This window comes from Drosophila miranda, chromosome XR (assembly GCF_003369915.1).
Source record: "Drosophila miranda strain MSH22 chromosome XR, D.miranda_PacBio2.1, whole genome shotgun sequence".
Taxonomy (NCBI): Eukaryota; Metazoa; Arthropoda; class Insecta; order Diptera; family Drosophilidae; genus Drosophila; species Drosophila miranda.
Window position 1 is genome coordinate 22822392 of NC_046674.1, and position 18704 is coordinate 22841095.

Sequence of the window (18704 nt, forward strand, 5' to 3'; positions counted from 1 at the left end):
TCTTCGCGTCCATCTGCAGTGCAGTGCTAAGCGAAGCTGCTATGCTCCTGGACTCCGCCGAAAAGCACTGCAGATAATGAATGCAAAGGAAAGATAGCAACAGGGAATTGATAAAAGTGACTTACAAATAAATATTCATTTAAATATAGGAAAGCTTGCTATGGAGACTAGAAGATGTTCACCATAATCCAAGAATTGTATTCCATTTCGTGTATTAATTGGAATCAGAATAAATAGTTTTTCGTTGATAATATGAGCCTACTAGTCCGTCTGCATAGTCCTCTTTTTGTGTGTTCTCAATTTAAATCAGATTTGTATCAAATATCATCCTGAGCCCCAAACATTGTTGAGTTCTTGCTTTTAAACATAAAACTACTAGTGCTTTTGGGGAAAAGTGCAGTAGGAATGCTGCCTACCAAAGTGATATCGAACTTCGCCTCCAATTCGGACAAACAACACTTATAATAGCATTTAAAGTTTTGTGGCTCTCTGCGGTGATGCCCAAGCAACAGCAACATCAACGGCACTTCCATTCAAGCAGCTACCAAAACAGTAGCAGTGACGCGTCGCAGGCGCCAGCCGACTCCACCGACGCCGCCTACGATGGGGTTCGCTGCTTGCCTTTGGCTGTCGTCGTACTCGTCGTCGTCGTCGTCGTCGTCGTCGTAGTCGCTTGCGTCGCTGTCGCTGGGAGCAGCGTGGGGCTTTTGCGCCACTGTCAGTCCCAGTCCCAGTCTCAGTCTCAGTCTGTCTGTTCAACGGAACGCAAGCACCGCAGGGTGAAACATACGCGGAATCAGTGCCAGCGGCTTCGAGGCGTGCTCCACCAGCGACAACGCGCGAATTCGAGTCTTGTGTGAGTGCGGGCTGCGCCGGGACGGCTGGGTGCGAGGGAGGATTTGTCCGATTGGTGTTCAGCGGTTGCTGTGGCGGATGAGATCCTCAGATTGCCCCATTTTGTGCCCCTTTGTGCCGAATCCAGCCTTTGTTCCGCTGCCGGACAATGACAATGGGCCTGAAATGGACTTTCTGGACAGAGCAATGTCAATGCCACGGCTGTCACAGTGCACCCCTTCCTCAGTCTTGAATCGCATTGATCATCCTCCTCCAAGCATTTCATTTTTTGTTTGAATCATCGCTCTATTGCCCATTTTTTTGTAGTGCAGTGAATGCTGACAGCGGAATACGGAATACGGAATACGCCACACGAAAACGGAATACCCGCTCCAAATACAATAGAGCTGGGAATAAAGAAAAGTGTCGGAGCATTGTCAAGTGTCCTCCGAGAGCGGAAGCGGCCGCCCGAAACTATGCAGCAGTAGACACGCCGGAAATCGCCTGGGAGTACGTGAAAACATCCATTGTCATTGCCAAAGAGCAAGAAAGAGGCTGAGACAGGCAGAGCCCGTGCCCGAGCCCGAGCCCGACTCGCCTAAACTCGACTCACAGGTAAGTCTCCCCACTGACCGCCAACTATTTTAAGCGATTACCTTTCACGGGGAATTCTTTGGTCACGTAAATGGCGCCACATTGCTCTGAAAGTCCACTTGAAGTCGATTATTCCCGAAATTGTTTCTGTGGAGGAAATGGGGATGGGGGAAGGGGGATGTCCATTTTGTATTCGGTAATCGCTGCCCACCCCATCAGACCACAATGCGATAATTGACTCGGGCGTCGCTTTTATTTGCTTATTAAATAACATTTAGTTGTCCGCGCAGTTTTCCATATCACTTTCATTCATTCATGGCGAAGGCAAACCAAACACGAGTATACTCGTATTGTACTACCCGGCAAACAAAGCAGAAACAGCGGCAATGAACTGAAAATTAACTATGCATATTTGTGCAGCTCATTAATAAATGCGATACTACGACTCCGAGTCCGACTTCGAGTATATCTTAGAGCCAAACACCGAAAGATGCGAAGAAGTCGTTGACGCTGCTGCTGACGGCATCATCGAATTCGACTTGCGAATGCCCTTGATGAATATGACAGCCAGATGTTGACTCAGAATGGTGTCAGAATGTAGTACTTGTAATGTTTTGATACACCCTCAAATATACATACTCGTACATATTGTATTTATTAATTCTCGCCTAATTTCGGTGGTAAAATATAGGTGTTTCTCTTTGCCAATTCTCGTGGTGCCTTAGGACTTCCTGTCAAGCAGCGGTTGCAGTGTTCGTCGTACCACGTTTCTAGCAGAGCAGCCCCCACCTAGACTTTGTCGAGTTGCTGCCAAGATTTTACTGGCATTAGGAGCTCCGGCGACAGCTGCTGACTTTAATGATCTCTCCACGGCATTATTTCGATTGAGCGATCTGCAGCGCACTGCAGCGGAAATTGAAGCTGTCTGCGGGGCTGGGCAACACGGCAACTTCCCGCCTGCGAATTTATAGATTTATACGTATTTTTTAGGCGGGCTAATGGCGGCATACTTATTATAATCATGTCGAAATGCATAATCTTTAGATATAAGACCTGAGCTTGGAGCTGTCGCAATTCCCTTGGCATCCCGCGGCATCTCTGACGGGTTACTTTTCCAGCGAATAGATTTCATGTCTGTGACATGAAACCAAATGGCATTTAATTAGATTTAGATTGACACAACTTGAGTTGGGATTACAACTAATTCGCTTCAGGTGGAGACAGAACGATTGATCTGCTAGATATTGTAATTTGCAATCAAATATTATTGCTTGTAGTGCAATTTACATATATGTATGAATGTTCATTTAATTACAGTGCACGCCTGTTGAGCAAACTAACCAAAATTGAAAGTGTTCATTTTAATGAATTTAACAATGGAATAACAACAATATTTATGATCGCAATATATTTGACAGCTATTTATAATCATTTTTAATGCACTCTTAAAACTTTTCTTTAGATAAAAATGATTAATGATTGTAATGAAAATGGCACATACATATATAGGAATAAGATAGAATACATACTCCAGTGGTAGTATCGAGTATAGTTCCTGCTGTAAATGCTTTTCAACCGAGTGTCTAGCGTTTATCACTCCCTGAATTAGAGGAAAGGGAAAATAAGAAAATAATCAAATAAAGGACTTACTAAGAATAATCATCATCATCATTTAAGGGCTCTTCCACAATAGGAAATACCTTCGTTGCTTTCGCTGCTTTTGTGTCTCCCCTGGAACTTTTTTTTTGAATCTGTAATCTGTTTTTTCCTTCTTGCTCCTGTATACGGATTGTAGTCGACTCCACTTCGATTTACATGGGGGAAATCTTAATTTAACTTAATTAAATTGTTATCCATCAGCCACTCCCTCTTCCAGCCATTAAATTGGCAGGCCAAAAAGTTGTGACAACAACATTTTCAATGCACAGTTGTTAACCATGAGCCTGACATGGCTGTTGACAGTGTCGAAAGTTCTCCTTTGTTGCCACTGTTGCTGGGGCTCTAATTTGTGGCGGCAACACCAACTGGCAGAAAAACAAATGTACTTTGATGTAATACACATAAACATTTGCACGACGCGAACAACGGCAAAGGGAATGACACAAAAATTAGTTGCAGCACGCCGCTGGAGAGTGGTGGCACGAGCTATGGTGTTGCCATAGGCCCAGAACATGCATAGGAACCCCATAGAAACACCCCAACATCGAGCAAAATGTGTGCCAATTCAAGAGTCTGCCTTGGTACGTGCCATCGAAACGGGGCAGAGCCGTTACACGGGCGACAGATCCCCCAGAAAACAACATATTAATCATCTATATGGCACCATGCAGCAGAAGCGTCAGCGTCAGAGACAGAGGCAGTGCGCCGTGCGCCGTAACAGTTTCCAGCCAAATGAGTCATTAGAAATAACCATAGTTGTTCGCTAAAAAGGCTATAAAAGAAAATACAAAGAAACTGAAATCTGTTACAAATTTGCATGCGAATTGCTGGGTTCCAGGAGACAAAGCCCCTCCCCAACGACGCCACGCGGTAATCACGAGTGGAGACTGAGTCAGAACGAAGGGAGACAAGTAGGGAGAACTCCCCGCGTATTAATAGGGTCACTGATGAAGCTGACTAGCTGAAAGCAAAATATTTAAATTAGAAACAGGCCCTGTAATTGCAACTTGTTGCTGGATCAGCGACCGAGCACTCACGTCTTACAAATGCAGATAAGTGAAACCAGGCGTTTGCCGGAAATATTGAGATGCAGCCTGTCGGGGGGCAGACGGGACAGGGCAGCTTCCAAGGCTTCCCCACAGCTCTCTGCATCTTAATGGAAATGATATTCGAAAGAGTAAGCTCCTAAATCAAGTGCGACGGCAGCAGTAGCAGGGGAAAAGTGGCAAGATAACAAAATACAAGCCATTCCAGAGGAGAGGAACGGGTTTGACGAATCAACGGGCAAAGCGCAACGCAGCTCAGAGTGCCAAAAAGCCCAAAGATTGAGCCATAGATGGGTTCATGGATAGAAAGATGCACACTTGCAGCCCACAGATACGTGTTTCAGCGGAGTGAAAATGGCTGTCCCTCAGTCCGTCAGTCCGAGAGTCCGCCTGTTTGTTTACATAAATATTCCATAATGTTGCGCATAATTGTTGGGCAAGATAATCGTAAGCGTGAATTATTTGCAGTGGGCGTGTCATGCAGGTTTCGGATTAGCCCCATTCGTGGCCCTAATCAGCATACTGCTGCACATTCCCACGATCCATTCCGGGGCTATGTAAAGGTTCCAGTTACAGACCAAAACATCTCTGAATACAACTCAGATTCACAGAATTTTGCCTTGTTTTCATGCACATATTTATATTTATACATACACACATATGTACGAGTATATCTGGCCTTGGATTGCAGATTCATTCGACATTCATTGTCGTTAAATTGCACGCACTTTGTGATCGGGGATCGGAAGGACAATGGTCATTGTCTTTTCATATTTATGGGTTTAATACCTCAGTATTCACAATGTAAAACAAAGAGATATGTTCTCCGATCTTGTTTATCATCCATAAGATGCCGCCTTCAATTATGATTCCACGTCATTTCCCACGTATTGTATCACATTTTCATCACCTCTCAGAACGTTTAATACTCTTAATAACAGAGCTGTCTGGCCGGGCGTGAGTGCGCCTTTTAATTGCCCTTGTGTGGCACTCACCGATAGCTATCTATCGGATGCCTAATAATACCATTTAATGTATGCAAAACGCTGTGCGCCGTCACCCGAGCTGGCGCCTCGGAATCGCTCTTGGACAGGCCTCTGTCTCTGAGATTGGAATTGTTAACAATAATTGGCGGCAGCGTCAGCGGTAGCCGCCTTTGAGCGCGTGCGCAGCCCGACTTCCATTTAGTCTCAATCTGAATTGGAACGCCGCTAACTGTGGGCTGATTGGGGTCTTACTGGTTTATTTTTGGCTCTTATCTGTGAGCCCCATCGAAAGACAATTAGCCAAATAAGTCGACGCGGGGACGCAGCCCGTGCCAAGTCCTAATTAATTGGCATGCATTGTGTGCCACTGCCGCTGCTGGTCTCGACTTGAAGTGATGCCAACTTGGCAGCGATTATCCGCCTCGATAGGCGCGACTAGAGGGGAATTATGCAAGCCCAAAGCTCTCAGGCGGGTGGCTCTGGGGCCAGTTTCTTTCTGAGTTTCTGAGTTACTGAGTTTCTCAGTTTCTGTGTAAAGTGTCATAAATCTGGAATGCGTTCTCATGTTTCGCACCGGGTTTAGCGGATCGGCGTGAGGCTGGTTTTCGATTGTGGTTGTCCTCCAGCTGGTGATCTTTTTTTCCACAGCTCATTCGCAAATTAATGCAAACGTTGAGTCGAAATTCATGCATACTCATTTACCAGTAATCAATTTGACGTAATGGGAACCGCTTTACATATAACGACTAAATTTACTGGCTCACCGTACTCGTATTGTTAAGGCTCCATGCTCCATCCATTCGGAGTGGAAGCGCAATTACTGAAATTTATTCTCGATCTGCATCTGCATCGTCCACTAGAAACTAGTTCTCCGACTAATGATGTTTGATGTCGAACACGGGCACTAATTTGAATTTCAAAATCATACGTATCTGAATGGAAAAATATACACAAACATAAACTATATGAAATGTATTGCTAATGGGTATGCCACACAAGAGAGGAGAGATTGGATTTGATTTGATTTGATTATTCACTCCGAAACGTTTTGAAAATGGACTTGGAGTTTCCCCAATAATAATGTTGCCCCAGACAAAAAGACGACATACGACTCCTCTCTGTATAAAGAATAGTCTTTGGGCTGGTACCAAAACGGGTCTCTGAATGATCCAGAAATTGTCTGAATACGAAAACTTGAAAAACTTCCTTGTTCAGCCAGGATGGGTTGTGAAGAGTTCTTTCTTAGTTCTTAGAATAATACGGGTCACTAGAGCCCCTAACGCTGGCGACTAAAGATATATGCTCGCTTCTATATGTAATTCTCAAAGAAAAGATAGGAAAGTCTAACCAAGATAGTCAGCAAATGAAACAACATAAATGGTTATGGCGATAAAATAACGTTCTTGGGCATTTCTGACATACTTACAAGCTGCAGTTGAAAATGTTCATTGAGCTGTTTCAATTAGATCCATTGGACCGGACCCGTTCATGTGTTCTGTGTGTTCTGTGTGTTCTGTGTTTCCCATTTCATGTTAAATTGCTTGTAAGTGATTTACGCTATCTGCTGCTCCCCGAGGTGCCAATGCATGTAAATAAAGCGGCAGCGATGCCTCTACAGATTACTGTGCCACTGAATCCAGTGGTAATGGGCGTTGATTGATTTTATGCTCTTGTCATCTAGGATCGCCCCCTTTTCGATGATCTTTCGACAAGCGTAGTTGGAGATTTCAATTAAATCGGGCGCCTAATAATATTATTATTATTATTGCTGTGTTCTGCTTTGATTTTGCTGTTGCCACGGATGGAGTATATACATATTTTGTTTGAGTTAAAGTATATTTAGAAATTTTGGCCGCGAATAGCACAGCTGTAAAAAGAGTCTGTTCGTCGCGTGCTTATCATAAATTCACATTTAATGGGATAGTTTATAAAATGTTGTTCGGCTCGGAAAGTAGTGGACGACAAAGACATCTCTTTGATAGTGCGGTCCAGCTGTCCGCTGACGACCCAATAAATTCTCTGCTGACTGTGGAAATAGTTCGTGAGGGAGACGATCACATGGCATCGGTTTCTATTGTAAGAAATGCGGCTATACTATACTCGAACCATATTGTTATATTTCTATAAGTAATGCTGCTATAACCAGCGACAATGAACTAAATATTCGCTGCCTGACGAGACGTGAACGCACGTATATATTAATATATTTATTTATTACTGCACTTCATTATCTCTGGCAGGGACACGTCACGGCAACGGAGCTGGGGCGGGGGAGCACTTAGCCTGCCATTGGAGACCAAGATTGGGGCTGAGGCTGGGGCTGGGGCTGGGGCATCCATGAAATTCATTTCAATTAGGCGGAGGCGAGAGCCTTTGACTAATAGCCACGTATGCGTAATGCTCCATGGTCCTGCTCCATGGTCCTGCCGCTGCTCCTCGGGAGTCGTGTGTGTGTGACTTATCGACATCTATCGAGGCATGGCTTCCGCTTCCTGCTGCTGTTACAGCTATTGGCTCTGCTTCAAGTGGCACTCGACAACTTGCTACTTAACCTTTCAAGCAGGATTGCCCCACCTCCGCACACACATTGATTATTAACACCAGTTGCCCCTTGCGCTCCCAGACACTCCATTTATGCCCCTCGAGGACGTGGCCAAGCAAAGAGATTCGCCCCCGAAGACATCAGCGGCAGGAACATGGCCAAATGAGTATTGGATTTCGCTTGGCCCCGGAGCTAATAGATTTTTTGTGTTTATCTGGTGACAGGGACACGGTCTTTGATTGCCAATCGACTCCAATCAAATGAGTTTCTCGCCCTTTCGCTGGGTCCTCGGCCACTCTTCCCCCGCACGGGTTTGGATTACGAGCAGGCAGCGGCTGTTGCTGCCACCACTCTGATAACGGTCCATAAATTGTCCTACAACGTCAGGGCCTGCGGCCCGCAATATCAGTCGGCGCATTACACACACGCCACCGACTCCGACTCCGAAACCCAAAACTAGCCTCCCCTTAAATATGATGAATGATGGGTGTGTGCGGGCTGTACGTACACATGTATATACATACATATATCTCCCCATGCGATACATAATTTCTGTTTTATTTGCATATTTCCTTCCACCCCATCTACTGCAAACACCAGAAATACCATTCTCGTTTTTTCCCGCTAACAATCTCATTTTATTTGAATAAACAACATGTTTCTGCCCCAACACGAGCAGCATGGACTGGACTGGGCTTCTTATGGGTCTTCCGGCCACCGCCAATGCATTTGCCCCTACATCTGCTGTCGCAAGGTCACTCAAGATCCATAACAATTATCACTGGACAGAGGGCCAGCTGTCGCCCATTCGAATGTTGCAATCGAGTCGGTTTTTAAAGTGGAGTACATCTTTTGTGAGTGCCGCAGGGAGCCATCTCCCCAGCGACAGAAACTTGAAGAAAATGGGCGAAATTCTAGACTAGATAGTGTATATGGGTGCCGACTTTCCTGCATGGTAAACTCTAAGACATTTCCACGAAAAAAATAAATAATTTCGCTGCTTTCATCATCACACATTGCGCGAACTGGTCGCCAGAATTTTATGAACTTTTGCTCCATTTCGAGTAGCAATTTTGTAGCGCGTGGCTGGCCGACTGCCAGCAGAGCAGAGCAGGGCCAGAGTCGGTGCCGGAGCCGGAGCCGGAGCGAGTCCCGGAGTCGTCGGACCTGGACCTGGAAAGATGCATGGACCCATGCGGTTCCAGACTGCGTGTAATGCTGTATCTGTATCTGTGGCTGTGGCTGTGGCTGTGGCCACCCAGGTAACCTTGAATCTCCTGGAACGTGCAAGAGTTCAACTACCTACACATTTGGGATGGCGTTTGCAGCGATCGTTGATCATTTGGCTGCCACTTTCAACTGGCCAAAATGCCCGAAAAAATACAAAAATCCACAATCCAAGCCAGGGGAAAGATAAGAGATGCGAAAGCTATAAATAAATGCAAAGCATTATAATGACAGCAATAAAGAACACGATGATGACGCGGCACACCCCATTCATCAGTTTCGATGCGGCACGCACAGCCACAGCTGGAGCCCGGGGGTGCTGGTCTGGTCTGGAGTGGAGCGGTATGGAGTGGAGTCCACGCATCTCGTTCGTGCTGCCTGTTGCACATTTCAATGAACTTTTCTCCGCTGTCTGCCCTTTCGCTTAAGGATTATTTAAATCTCTCACTGGCAGCTGGCCGACTGATGAAAAGGGAGCAAGTGGGGCAAGTGGCAGATTGCTAATTGCAATGCCTGCCACATAGCCACGTACTTTATAGACATTTTGGACGGCATGCTTGCGTATACGCAGTTCCATATTCTATTAAATGCCGCTTTATTTGCCTAGCGTTATTGTCAGGAAATTTAATCCCATTGAAAATAAACACAGACATCATTAGCATTTAAGCCCATTCTCGATCCCAAAAATATTTACGGCAACACTACCACCCATTTACCACTAGCAGTCTATGCATTTTCCATTGTTCAGGCAACAAGTATGAATGGTTTCTCAGAATAATAATCCTTTGAATGACATCGCTAAATTACTTTCCATTGTTCCAACGAATTCGTTTCGCAAAAGTAAATATTTGTTGGCGAATTTCGGTACTGGGATATGTTACAACGACCACCAGATATATGACTATATTCAAATTCATGCGAATTCTGAACAAATGTGTTCGATATTGTTTCAATCATTCGCACTGTACATACACTGTATATGTATGCATCGACTCGTATTAAACATATTTTTGCTTTCTTTGAAGATGCGTCTGAAATAAATGGCCTGATCATCAGGTTTCTTTACGTATTTAGGATTCTGCCCTACATCTCAAGCCTTCCTTCCACTGCAGCCTTCGCCGTCAGCTGGCTATCAAATTACACTTTTGACTCTTATCGCTTGCCCCATCGACAAGCAGCCAGACTGCCACTCATTTAGTATGAGGCCGCATGCAACATGTGGTCTTGGCTCTGCTCCTCTGTGGCAGCGCTGTGGACCGCACAGAGGCAACGACTTGTTTTCGTTGCACTCTCGGCCTGGGTGCGGGTGTGTTACCGATTTATTTATGCAAAGCCGTTTGTAAAGTATTTCCCACCTTTAAGGAGGGCTGTTCCAATGTTAAACATATTGATGTACGTAAATGGATGTATTGCTTGTGTGTGTGCTTGTGTTAGCCTTAAAAACAAATAAAGTCAAATTTGGCATGCAAATCCTTTAAATCAAACAAAAGGAATTGCAAACGGGGCGGTTCGGTACGGTTCGGTTCGGTTCGGGGGCGTAGCGAATAAACCAAGGCCAATAAACGTCGACAAGCGACACGCTGGATGACAGCGAACTTTTTGGCCTCCCCCTCGCCCCGATCCCACCCCCCCGCAGCCGTACAACAAGTACATCGCAAAACAAATTGGAAAACATAAAATCAACAGAGCTAATAGTTCACTTAGGGGGCAGAACCAGGCAACAAAGAGTACGCCACGAACCAGGCAGCGCCCCCACCGAAAGACCACAAGGAGGAAACCGAACATGGGATGCCCTGGGTTGGACCATTTACCGAATCTTCATCTTCCAAAAAGAACGTGGACCCTGAAGAGGTATCAAATGAGTTTAGAATACCCTCACGGTATCATCTCTAAAAATGTATCCCAATTCTAAGACTAGTTCCGCTGAAAAACGTATGCTCCATGGACTATTCCTGTTAAATGAACTTCCTTTAGAATATGACAGATTTTCTTTCACTTTTTCCAATCCAAGAAGATGCCTGCCTTGTTATGCCGATGCCATCAGATAGGGTATAACGGAGCAGACTGTGGATGTCGCTTTTCTGTCGCTTTCGCGTCTGCCCACCAAGATGGGTCTTTGGGTGCCTGCTTAGTATGACATACTGGCACACTTTCCTTACCTCCAGCCCTCCCTTTATCGCTCACGGCTCTTGGTACGTCTTGTGTGACCGGGAGAGCCCTTTCCTATGCCCATGCCCCCAGTCATATTGAGCCAATTTACTATTGAAAATACAATTTTATTAGAATTTTCCTCACTTTTTTTTTTTGTCTTGAACGGTCTCGGGGTTTCCCTTCATTGAGTCTTCATTGAGCCACCGACGTTTTTGAATGTGCAACGCTCTGACGACTTTTGAATTTGATGTGCGTAACTTTTTACGACACCAACCACCGACAACCACTCAGATCTGATGCGCTGTACGATGCATACGATGGCCCTATCTGTACATGGAATGTGATTTAACAAAAAAGTGATAGTATTGGCCTGCTCCAGCAGCTGTTGCTGCTTCTGGTGCTGCTAGTTTGAATACAATTTTATTGCTTATTGGTTTTGGGAATTGCATATGGCCCGGCGGGGCAAATGGCCGCAAACTCAAAGCGGGAAATCATAATGACTCATAAATTTATAAGTGAAATATATGAAACTTTGATTTCAGCCAGTGGGCACCCCATACCGACATGGACTGGGGGCCGATGAGGATTTTATTTATTATGTTTTGTCTTTCGACACTTTCGCGGGCATTAACATGAGGCACTCGAGTCGAGTCGCGACCGAACCGTGCCGGTCTCGGCCCCGGTCCGGGCCCGCCCATGTTTGCCGGTTAGGCCCAAATAATCGGCGCTACGTGCGGCCCATTCTAAGCAAACAGGCGGAGAGTTCTGGGTCTCCCCTTGAATTCCTAGAGTCTAAGATGCGTGCATATGGATCGTCGAAAGGGGCAGAAGGGGTCGGCGTCGGCGTCGGCGTCGGCGTCGGCTCTGACATTGGCCACGCGGGCGGTGCACGTGCTGGCGGCGTTCCGTCTGTGAACTGCATAAACGTTGCCTCATTATGTCAGGAAGCCCATTTTGAAATGCCTCAGATGGCCAGAGACGCGGACGCGGACGCGGGCAGCATCTCTGCCAGGAATGTGTCGAAAATCAAAGTCTTATTTGGGGATTGTTCAATTTGTATTACTTTCGTTTTGGGCCTAATGATATCATTAAGTGTTCCGGCCAGATTGTTGAATCAGATGTTTAGCATACGTAGTCGGTAAATTGAGCATGATGGAATTACGAGTTCATACGAGTATGTATGTATGTGTGTATGTATGTACCTGAAAGTATTGCAAATGGAAAGATTCATTCACAGCACAGTCAGTCGTTGAGTTGGAAGATTCGAGTAATTCTATTTGGTATTTTGATACGTGACGCAATTGCATATAGACATATGGCCCATGGGATGGATGGTTATGATTATGCATTTGTTTTGATATTGCTATTTATAAAGCATCAATATAAGAATAACACATTTGCAGTTTTTTTCTCGCCATAAAAATCCCTATATACAAGAAACTAGAGAACTTTTTGCAATTATAATTTTAGCTGGTAGTAAAAATTGTTAAAAAAATATGTCTTTTGCCATTTACTAGAAAAGCTATAGAATCGGGAAAGAGTAGTTTTTATTTTTGACTAGTTTATGCTACAGATACAAAAAGTGGCCTCCACGAAGTACCAAGTATGCCAGATCGATGGCATTACTAGCTTTTCATTAAGAAAATAAACACAAAAAAAGGAAGCATAAATGAGCAGAGAAAAGTTATCAAAAAGATAAGGGATGTACATAAGAGGAGATCCATCAATCAATCAAATGGTTCAATGCCTTTTTTCCAGTGTAGTGATCTGTCATTTTATTCACATCTTTATGGAGCTTCCTTGCCATGTGGTGGGAACCACGGTTTATGATGTGTCAGCAGGCATGGCTGGAAGATCATCAAAATGTGTTCTGTGAACTGTCAGCTATCATGTCTAATGAAGAGATGAAAATACTTTTACTGAATGATCACAATTGAAAGTAATTTGCATTCCAGACCATAAAAGACTGGCGGCGTGAAAGTGTTGAGCCTCGAAATGTTGTATCTTGTGGGTTCTTCTAGAGCCATGCTTGATAAATATTAATTGTCGGCCCCTGTCCAGTGACAATTTGAGGTCAGCGGCATAGTTTTTAAGTGTATGTACAAGATCGTATCTGTATCTGCATCTGTTTCTGTTTCTGTTTCTGTTTCGGTTTCGTTTTCTCTGGGGAGCTGGCGCCCATTAATTGTGTTAGATTATTCACACATGACAAGTGGAGAGGTCGAATTGGACAACAGCAGACTGGTAGTAGACAGCGAGGCAGAAGTTTGCTGAGAACTTGAATGGGTTTATCAGTTGCCCTTGGTCGCTGGCAATTAGAAAATGAGCTGAGGCTGGGATTACAATGATTTATTGGGTGGGCCCAATTTTAAGGTTTCAACACAAATAACTTGACAAAAAGTGTACTTATGGGTAATTTTCGGCATTGATCTCTGACATTACAGCTGCCACAGAGCCGCTGACAAACAAATTACAAACTGTCTTCGGTTCTAGGTGTGTCTCCGCTGCCTTATCTGCCATCGGTTTGTGGCTAAGATCTAGCGATCCGGCTCTCCTAATTGCCATTAATCTCGGCCGCCGATCTGCCCCACTGGTAACCCATGAGTGACGCATAGGTCCGTCGGCTCGTCTCTGCCAATTTGTGAGCGAAAGACGACCACAAAGTTGTGCGGCTTCCAGGTGGGCATACGCTGCCTTTTGGGTGTGTGTGCACCCCGGAATGGGCATGGACAAGGGCTTCGTGGCTGGCGCCGTGTTCCCGTAATTGCAATATGCATTCGTCAGTTGTACCTGAGGGATGCCTGCTGGTAGCTTCCCCGTCGAGTCAAGTGCGGCTCGTGTTACCAATAATTGCGGCTGACAGATAACGTGTCTGCGGTGGGCTTATTTCGCCGCAGAAGTGTCCGCTTGCGTGAACACGTACTCGTAGTTATTTATTGCCAAATATTTATATATTGATTGCATATTGAAACGGGAGCTAATCCTTTCTCTGTTATTTCTTGCAGTGTTGTGGCTCTGATCAAGATGCGTCTGTTACTGTTGATGCTGGGCCTGGCTTGGACGTTTTTAGCTCCTGCCCGGGGCTCCTTTGACCTAATAGGACAGTCCATTAAAGGTAAATATATCAGAGTATCTGGGAGAATAGATATGACAGATGAAAGATTCAAAGCTTCTAGTGAAAGCATGAATCAAACTGTGCGACAGTCGTTTTGTACAACAATTATCTTGTAGGCCTGGATGAGTAGATTACTTACTTCCTTATACTTCAATTTTGTAATATAACCCCAAAATATTATTTTTTAGTTTAAAAACCAAGATATGCTCTGCGAATTCGGCAGTCGCAGCACGGATATCCACAAAAATTAATGAATTGCAGAGAGAGGTATACGCCCTTTCACAGGATTTCTCAAGAAAATTTGCCTCTTATCAATCGAATTGTCCAAAGAATGTCAAAGGTGTTTAATTCTTAAATGTCAAAATTCAATTGACTTTTGTCAATTAACAAGGTCGTCAATAATTGTTGTGGATGCCGAGTCAAAATTTTGAAAGTGCACAAAGTCAGCCAATCGCCGTGTTTGAATTTAAAACAAAGATTTTGGGGCTATATGGAAATTTCAAGTATGAGGAAGTGAGCAACTCAACCATGCCTACAATCTAATTTTGCTCTCGTGGAAAAAACATTGAAAAGTTTTCGTTTTCGTACCTATCATGATGTAATATGTGATGTACATATGTGTGCATGTATAACCTTACAATAGCTCTTATAATATTTGGAAAAATCTATCCCAAACGACTTCAATTACAAACAGATCCTATGTAAATCCGGGATATTTTTACGAAATATTGTTTCGTTTTATTTCAGATCAGAAAGAACTCTACATGCTTTCTGTTTCTACATGATATCTACACGAATTCTGCACTTGAAAGTATGCTATATTTTCCCAAATTTTTTGTGTACATGTAGTAGTGTGTAGCATTCATGTAGAAATCATGTAGAATCAAATAAAATCATGGCTAAAATGATTCTTTAACATGAAATTATTTCAATAAACATGCGAAACTAAAGCTCTTATTTTTAAAGAAAATTGCATCTAAAATCTGAAACTCTTGACTTTTTGAACAGTAAGAAAAACAAGCTGAAAACCTTAAATGACATTAGTTTCTTCCTATACCCGGTGGAAATTCATAAGAAAGTTCGAGAATTATTTAATTTATGTAGTTGTAGATAATAAAAGTGTTGTAATTTATCCACTTGAGAACGTTTCTCCATCCCTGCAGATGCCCTTGCCGAGTACACGCTGACGGACATCATGAATAACAATCAATTTGCGGGCATTGAGTTTGGGGAGGCCGAGGATGGGTTTCCCGCCTTCCGGTTCCTGCAGACGGCGGACGTAAAGTCCCCCTACCGCATGCTACTGCCGGAGAAGCTGTACGAGTTCGCCATCCTCATCACTTACCGCCAGAGCTCACTGAAGGGTGGCTACCTGTTCAGCGTGGTGAACCCGCTGGACACCGTTGTCCAGCTGGGCGTTCACCTCTCGCCGGTGGTGAAGAACAGCTACAATGTGTCGCTCGTCTACACCCAGGCCGACCAGAGCATAGGCCGCAAGTTGGCCAGCTTCAGTGTGGCTCATGTGGCGGAAAAGTGGAATTCGATTGCATTCCAGGTGCTCAGCGACAGGGTCTCCTTCTACTACGACTGCGATCTGCGCAACAGTACGCCGGTGACCCGAGAGCCCATAGAGTTGGTTTTCGACTCGGCCTCCACGCTGTACATTGGCCAGGCGGGCTCCATAATTGGTGGAAAGTTCGAGGTAAGTCTGTCGGCGGCCAATTTCATAATCATAAGCTCTTTAGCTCTAATCAGTTTTCAGTGGAATAGTTTTCGAAATGCTAGAGCGCACACATCTGTTTAGTTTCTTAAGAGGGGTTGTGAGCAATGGAATCTTCCAATTGAAATGGAATCTATTTCCGTGTGGGAATGGGGCATATTCCTATACCTGTTTTGAAATCACCTAAGTGAAGCAATTGTAACGGCTCAAGTGGCCTTTCAACGTGCCACAACCCATGCCACAAGAGCTGCGAGCTTTTCACCACTCTCGCCGCTCGGGAGTTCTGACTCCAGCCACCCCTAAGTGGCGCCATTTGGACAGCTGGCGGCAAAAGTTGCCAGCCACTCGACACGCGACTCAAACATTACGTATACCCCGTGGTGGCCCGAGTCTCACTCAAGGCATTCGCTCGCTTGCTCTTTCTCTCTCTCTGTGGCTCTCCTGTGGTATTCAGCGGTGGTTGGGAATTCAGCAGACGAACGCCGGGGTTCACGAGGCACGAGGTCGTTTATGTTGTCTGTGGCACGAACAGATTGCTGTGATTTGATGGTCCTCCTTGGGCTGCGGGTGCGTTTACCTTTCAGTTGCGTTCGCGTTTCCACACTGTTCAGATGGGCAGGCGGCAGCGTTTAAAATGCATTTTTTTTCGGTGAAGCCGCACTTTGCTATAAACCCGTGCGGTCGGTGCTCGTTCTCGTCCTTACTGTCGGCGCTGTCGGTGCCATTGTCGTCGTCGTCGTCATTGCCGGACGTCGTGAGTGCGGTGGCAGCTGGTGCTACTACGGCTACTACTCCTGCTCCTAATCCTGCTACAACAACTGCACATGAAGCCCTTAGCGGGCCCAGCCACAAAAAAGAAAGTGATTTATACGCCTAAATGAAATATGCCTCCTGAGTGGGACTAAACCCCGAGAATCGAGTCAATTAAAGTTCAATTATGCGACCAAAGCTAAAGGACAGGCCGCGCAAGCGTTTGAAAATTCGACCGTTGAACTTCCAATGACTGACCGACCATCGAGCAATCGACCAACCGCCATAAAAGTGTGTTCGTGTTCCCCAGCATAATCCCAGCAATTGATCATATCAGAGCCACCATATCGGAGCGAATCCCGTGCAGGACCTATCCACTCTAGGGACAAACCAGATACATATACTATATACCATATCGTAAGGGATATCGTAGGGATAAGTAACAGCCAATACAAATATTTTCAATTAGTGTGGCATGTGCGCGGTCCTCTCATAGTTGCAATTGTTATACTCTGTTGTACGTTTCTTGTTGTCCACCGCCGCCGCCGCCACCGCCGCGTCGTCGTTGTCTTTGTCGCCGTCGTCGTCGTCATTGTGTCGTTGTCGTTGCTCAAGTTGCGGTTGCCGGTTGTAAAAGTTTCGTTGCACAGTTTTGGGGCACAGGGAACCACGTGAAGCCGGAGCAAGTCATCAAGAATTTAACTCTGCCCCAAAGCGAACCCCATTCACTGTTCAAACTCCTCCGCCGCCTGGCTAGCCCCGACTTGAAACTGGCTGGGGCATGAAACTTGCTCGCATGGAAATCAATCAATTGCACAATGGCAAGGCAAAGTGCATGTAGTGTGAAAAAGTAAATTAATTGCACACAGCAGGACATCAAAGTTAAGAAACAGCCTGAACGGCAGTGTAAAAATAAAACAAACAACAAAAACAAACAACAAAAAAAAAACTGAGAAGAGAAGAAAAATTGAGCGCAAATAACATGTGCTGTCATTTGTAATTACAAACGAGCATCACAGAGAAAACTGAACCCATAAATAATTAACAATTACAATAAATTTTAAAATAAAACTCATACCTTAGCGCGCGTGCATAAATAAAGCAAAGTATTTGCAATTAAATTATCTGTGATTTTTGTCAACATATTCAATACTATATCCCTACGCGTCCGCGTGCATATCCCGGTAATTTTTTTTAAAGTGAAGTCCCCCCCAATGCGTTCGGCTTAAAGGTAAATATGGAATCCAGCCGGAGTAAGGGCCACAATATGCGCCACTCACTCGCACACAAATGGTTTGGAATGTCGCCCATCAAATTGAACATGGTTCGCGCATAAATTATGACAAGCGAGGTCCGGGCCAGGCCTGAACAGAACAGGCCAGAGTAGGCCAGAGCAGGCCAGAGTAGGCCAGAGCAGGCCAGACCAGGCCAGAGCAGGCCAGACCAGGCCAGGAAAGCAGTCAGGCAGTGCGGAGTGGCATAAAGCCTCATGGATTGGCTGTGTGCCTTCTCGTTGGCGCGCCTAAATCAATGGCAAACTCATTAAAGCGCCAGCGAGAACTGTTTTTGGCCCCCGACGCGTCACTAACCACAGACATAGCCGTACTCCCGGCACCCGTCACCCGGCTCACTGCTCTCTGCTCCGTGCATATGCATATTAAAGCAGCACTGGGCGTATACGTAATATATATCCGTATATATGTATGTATGTATATTATGGTGGGAGGCAGGCCGCCCGCCTTTTGTCTTTGCCTTCTGCCTGCTCCGCATATGGCCAAAAGGCAAAGGAAAATACGTTTTATTTATTAAATAAAAACGCTGCCAAGAAGGCGTTCTCGGCCCACTCCGGCTTTCATTTTAATGGGCGTCCTTGAAGCGGCATCGGGTTGATCAAACAAAAGACAAAGTTGGGCAGAAGCGAGAGTTAACCCTCCGAAGACTAGACTGGGAAAGACACCATACTCATACGGGGTCCTTCCCCTTTAAGTTTCTCGAGAATTTCACTTGCACTTAATCGAGCCACAGGACACAAATTATGAGATAACCAGTCTGCAGTCGTCAGTCCTCAGTCCAGTGTACC

At 45.1% G+C, this 18704-nt stretch overlaps 1 protein-coding gene across 14 annotated transcripts in view; it reads left to right on the forward strand.

The window, feature by feature from the left end:
* The first annotated feature begins 737 nt into the window (after window positions 1-737).
* LOC108153288 (collagen alpha-1(XVIII) chain) overlaps window positions 738-18704 on the forward strand; it is a 56815-nt gene continuing 38848 nt past the window's right edge. For 8 of the 14 annotated variants that reach the window (XM_017283162.2, XM_017283165.2, XM_017283166.2 and 5 more), the window contains exons 1-4: window positions 739-856; window positions 1162-1449; window positions 14045-14154; window positions 15318-15856. In XM_017283162.2, the coding sequence (XP_017138651.1) occupies window positions 14064-14154; window positions 15318-15856 (630 nt within the window). In that variant the 5' untranslated portion in view covers window positions 739-856; window positions 1162-1449; window positions 14045-14063. Of the gene's footprint in view, window positions 857-1161; window positions 1450-14044; window positions 14155-15317; window positions 15857-16470; window positions 17856-18704 lie in introns of those variants that run through there. The other 6 variants (XM_017283174.2, XM_017283175.2, XM_017283164.2 and 3 more) reach the window with 5 other exon arrangements.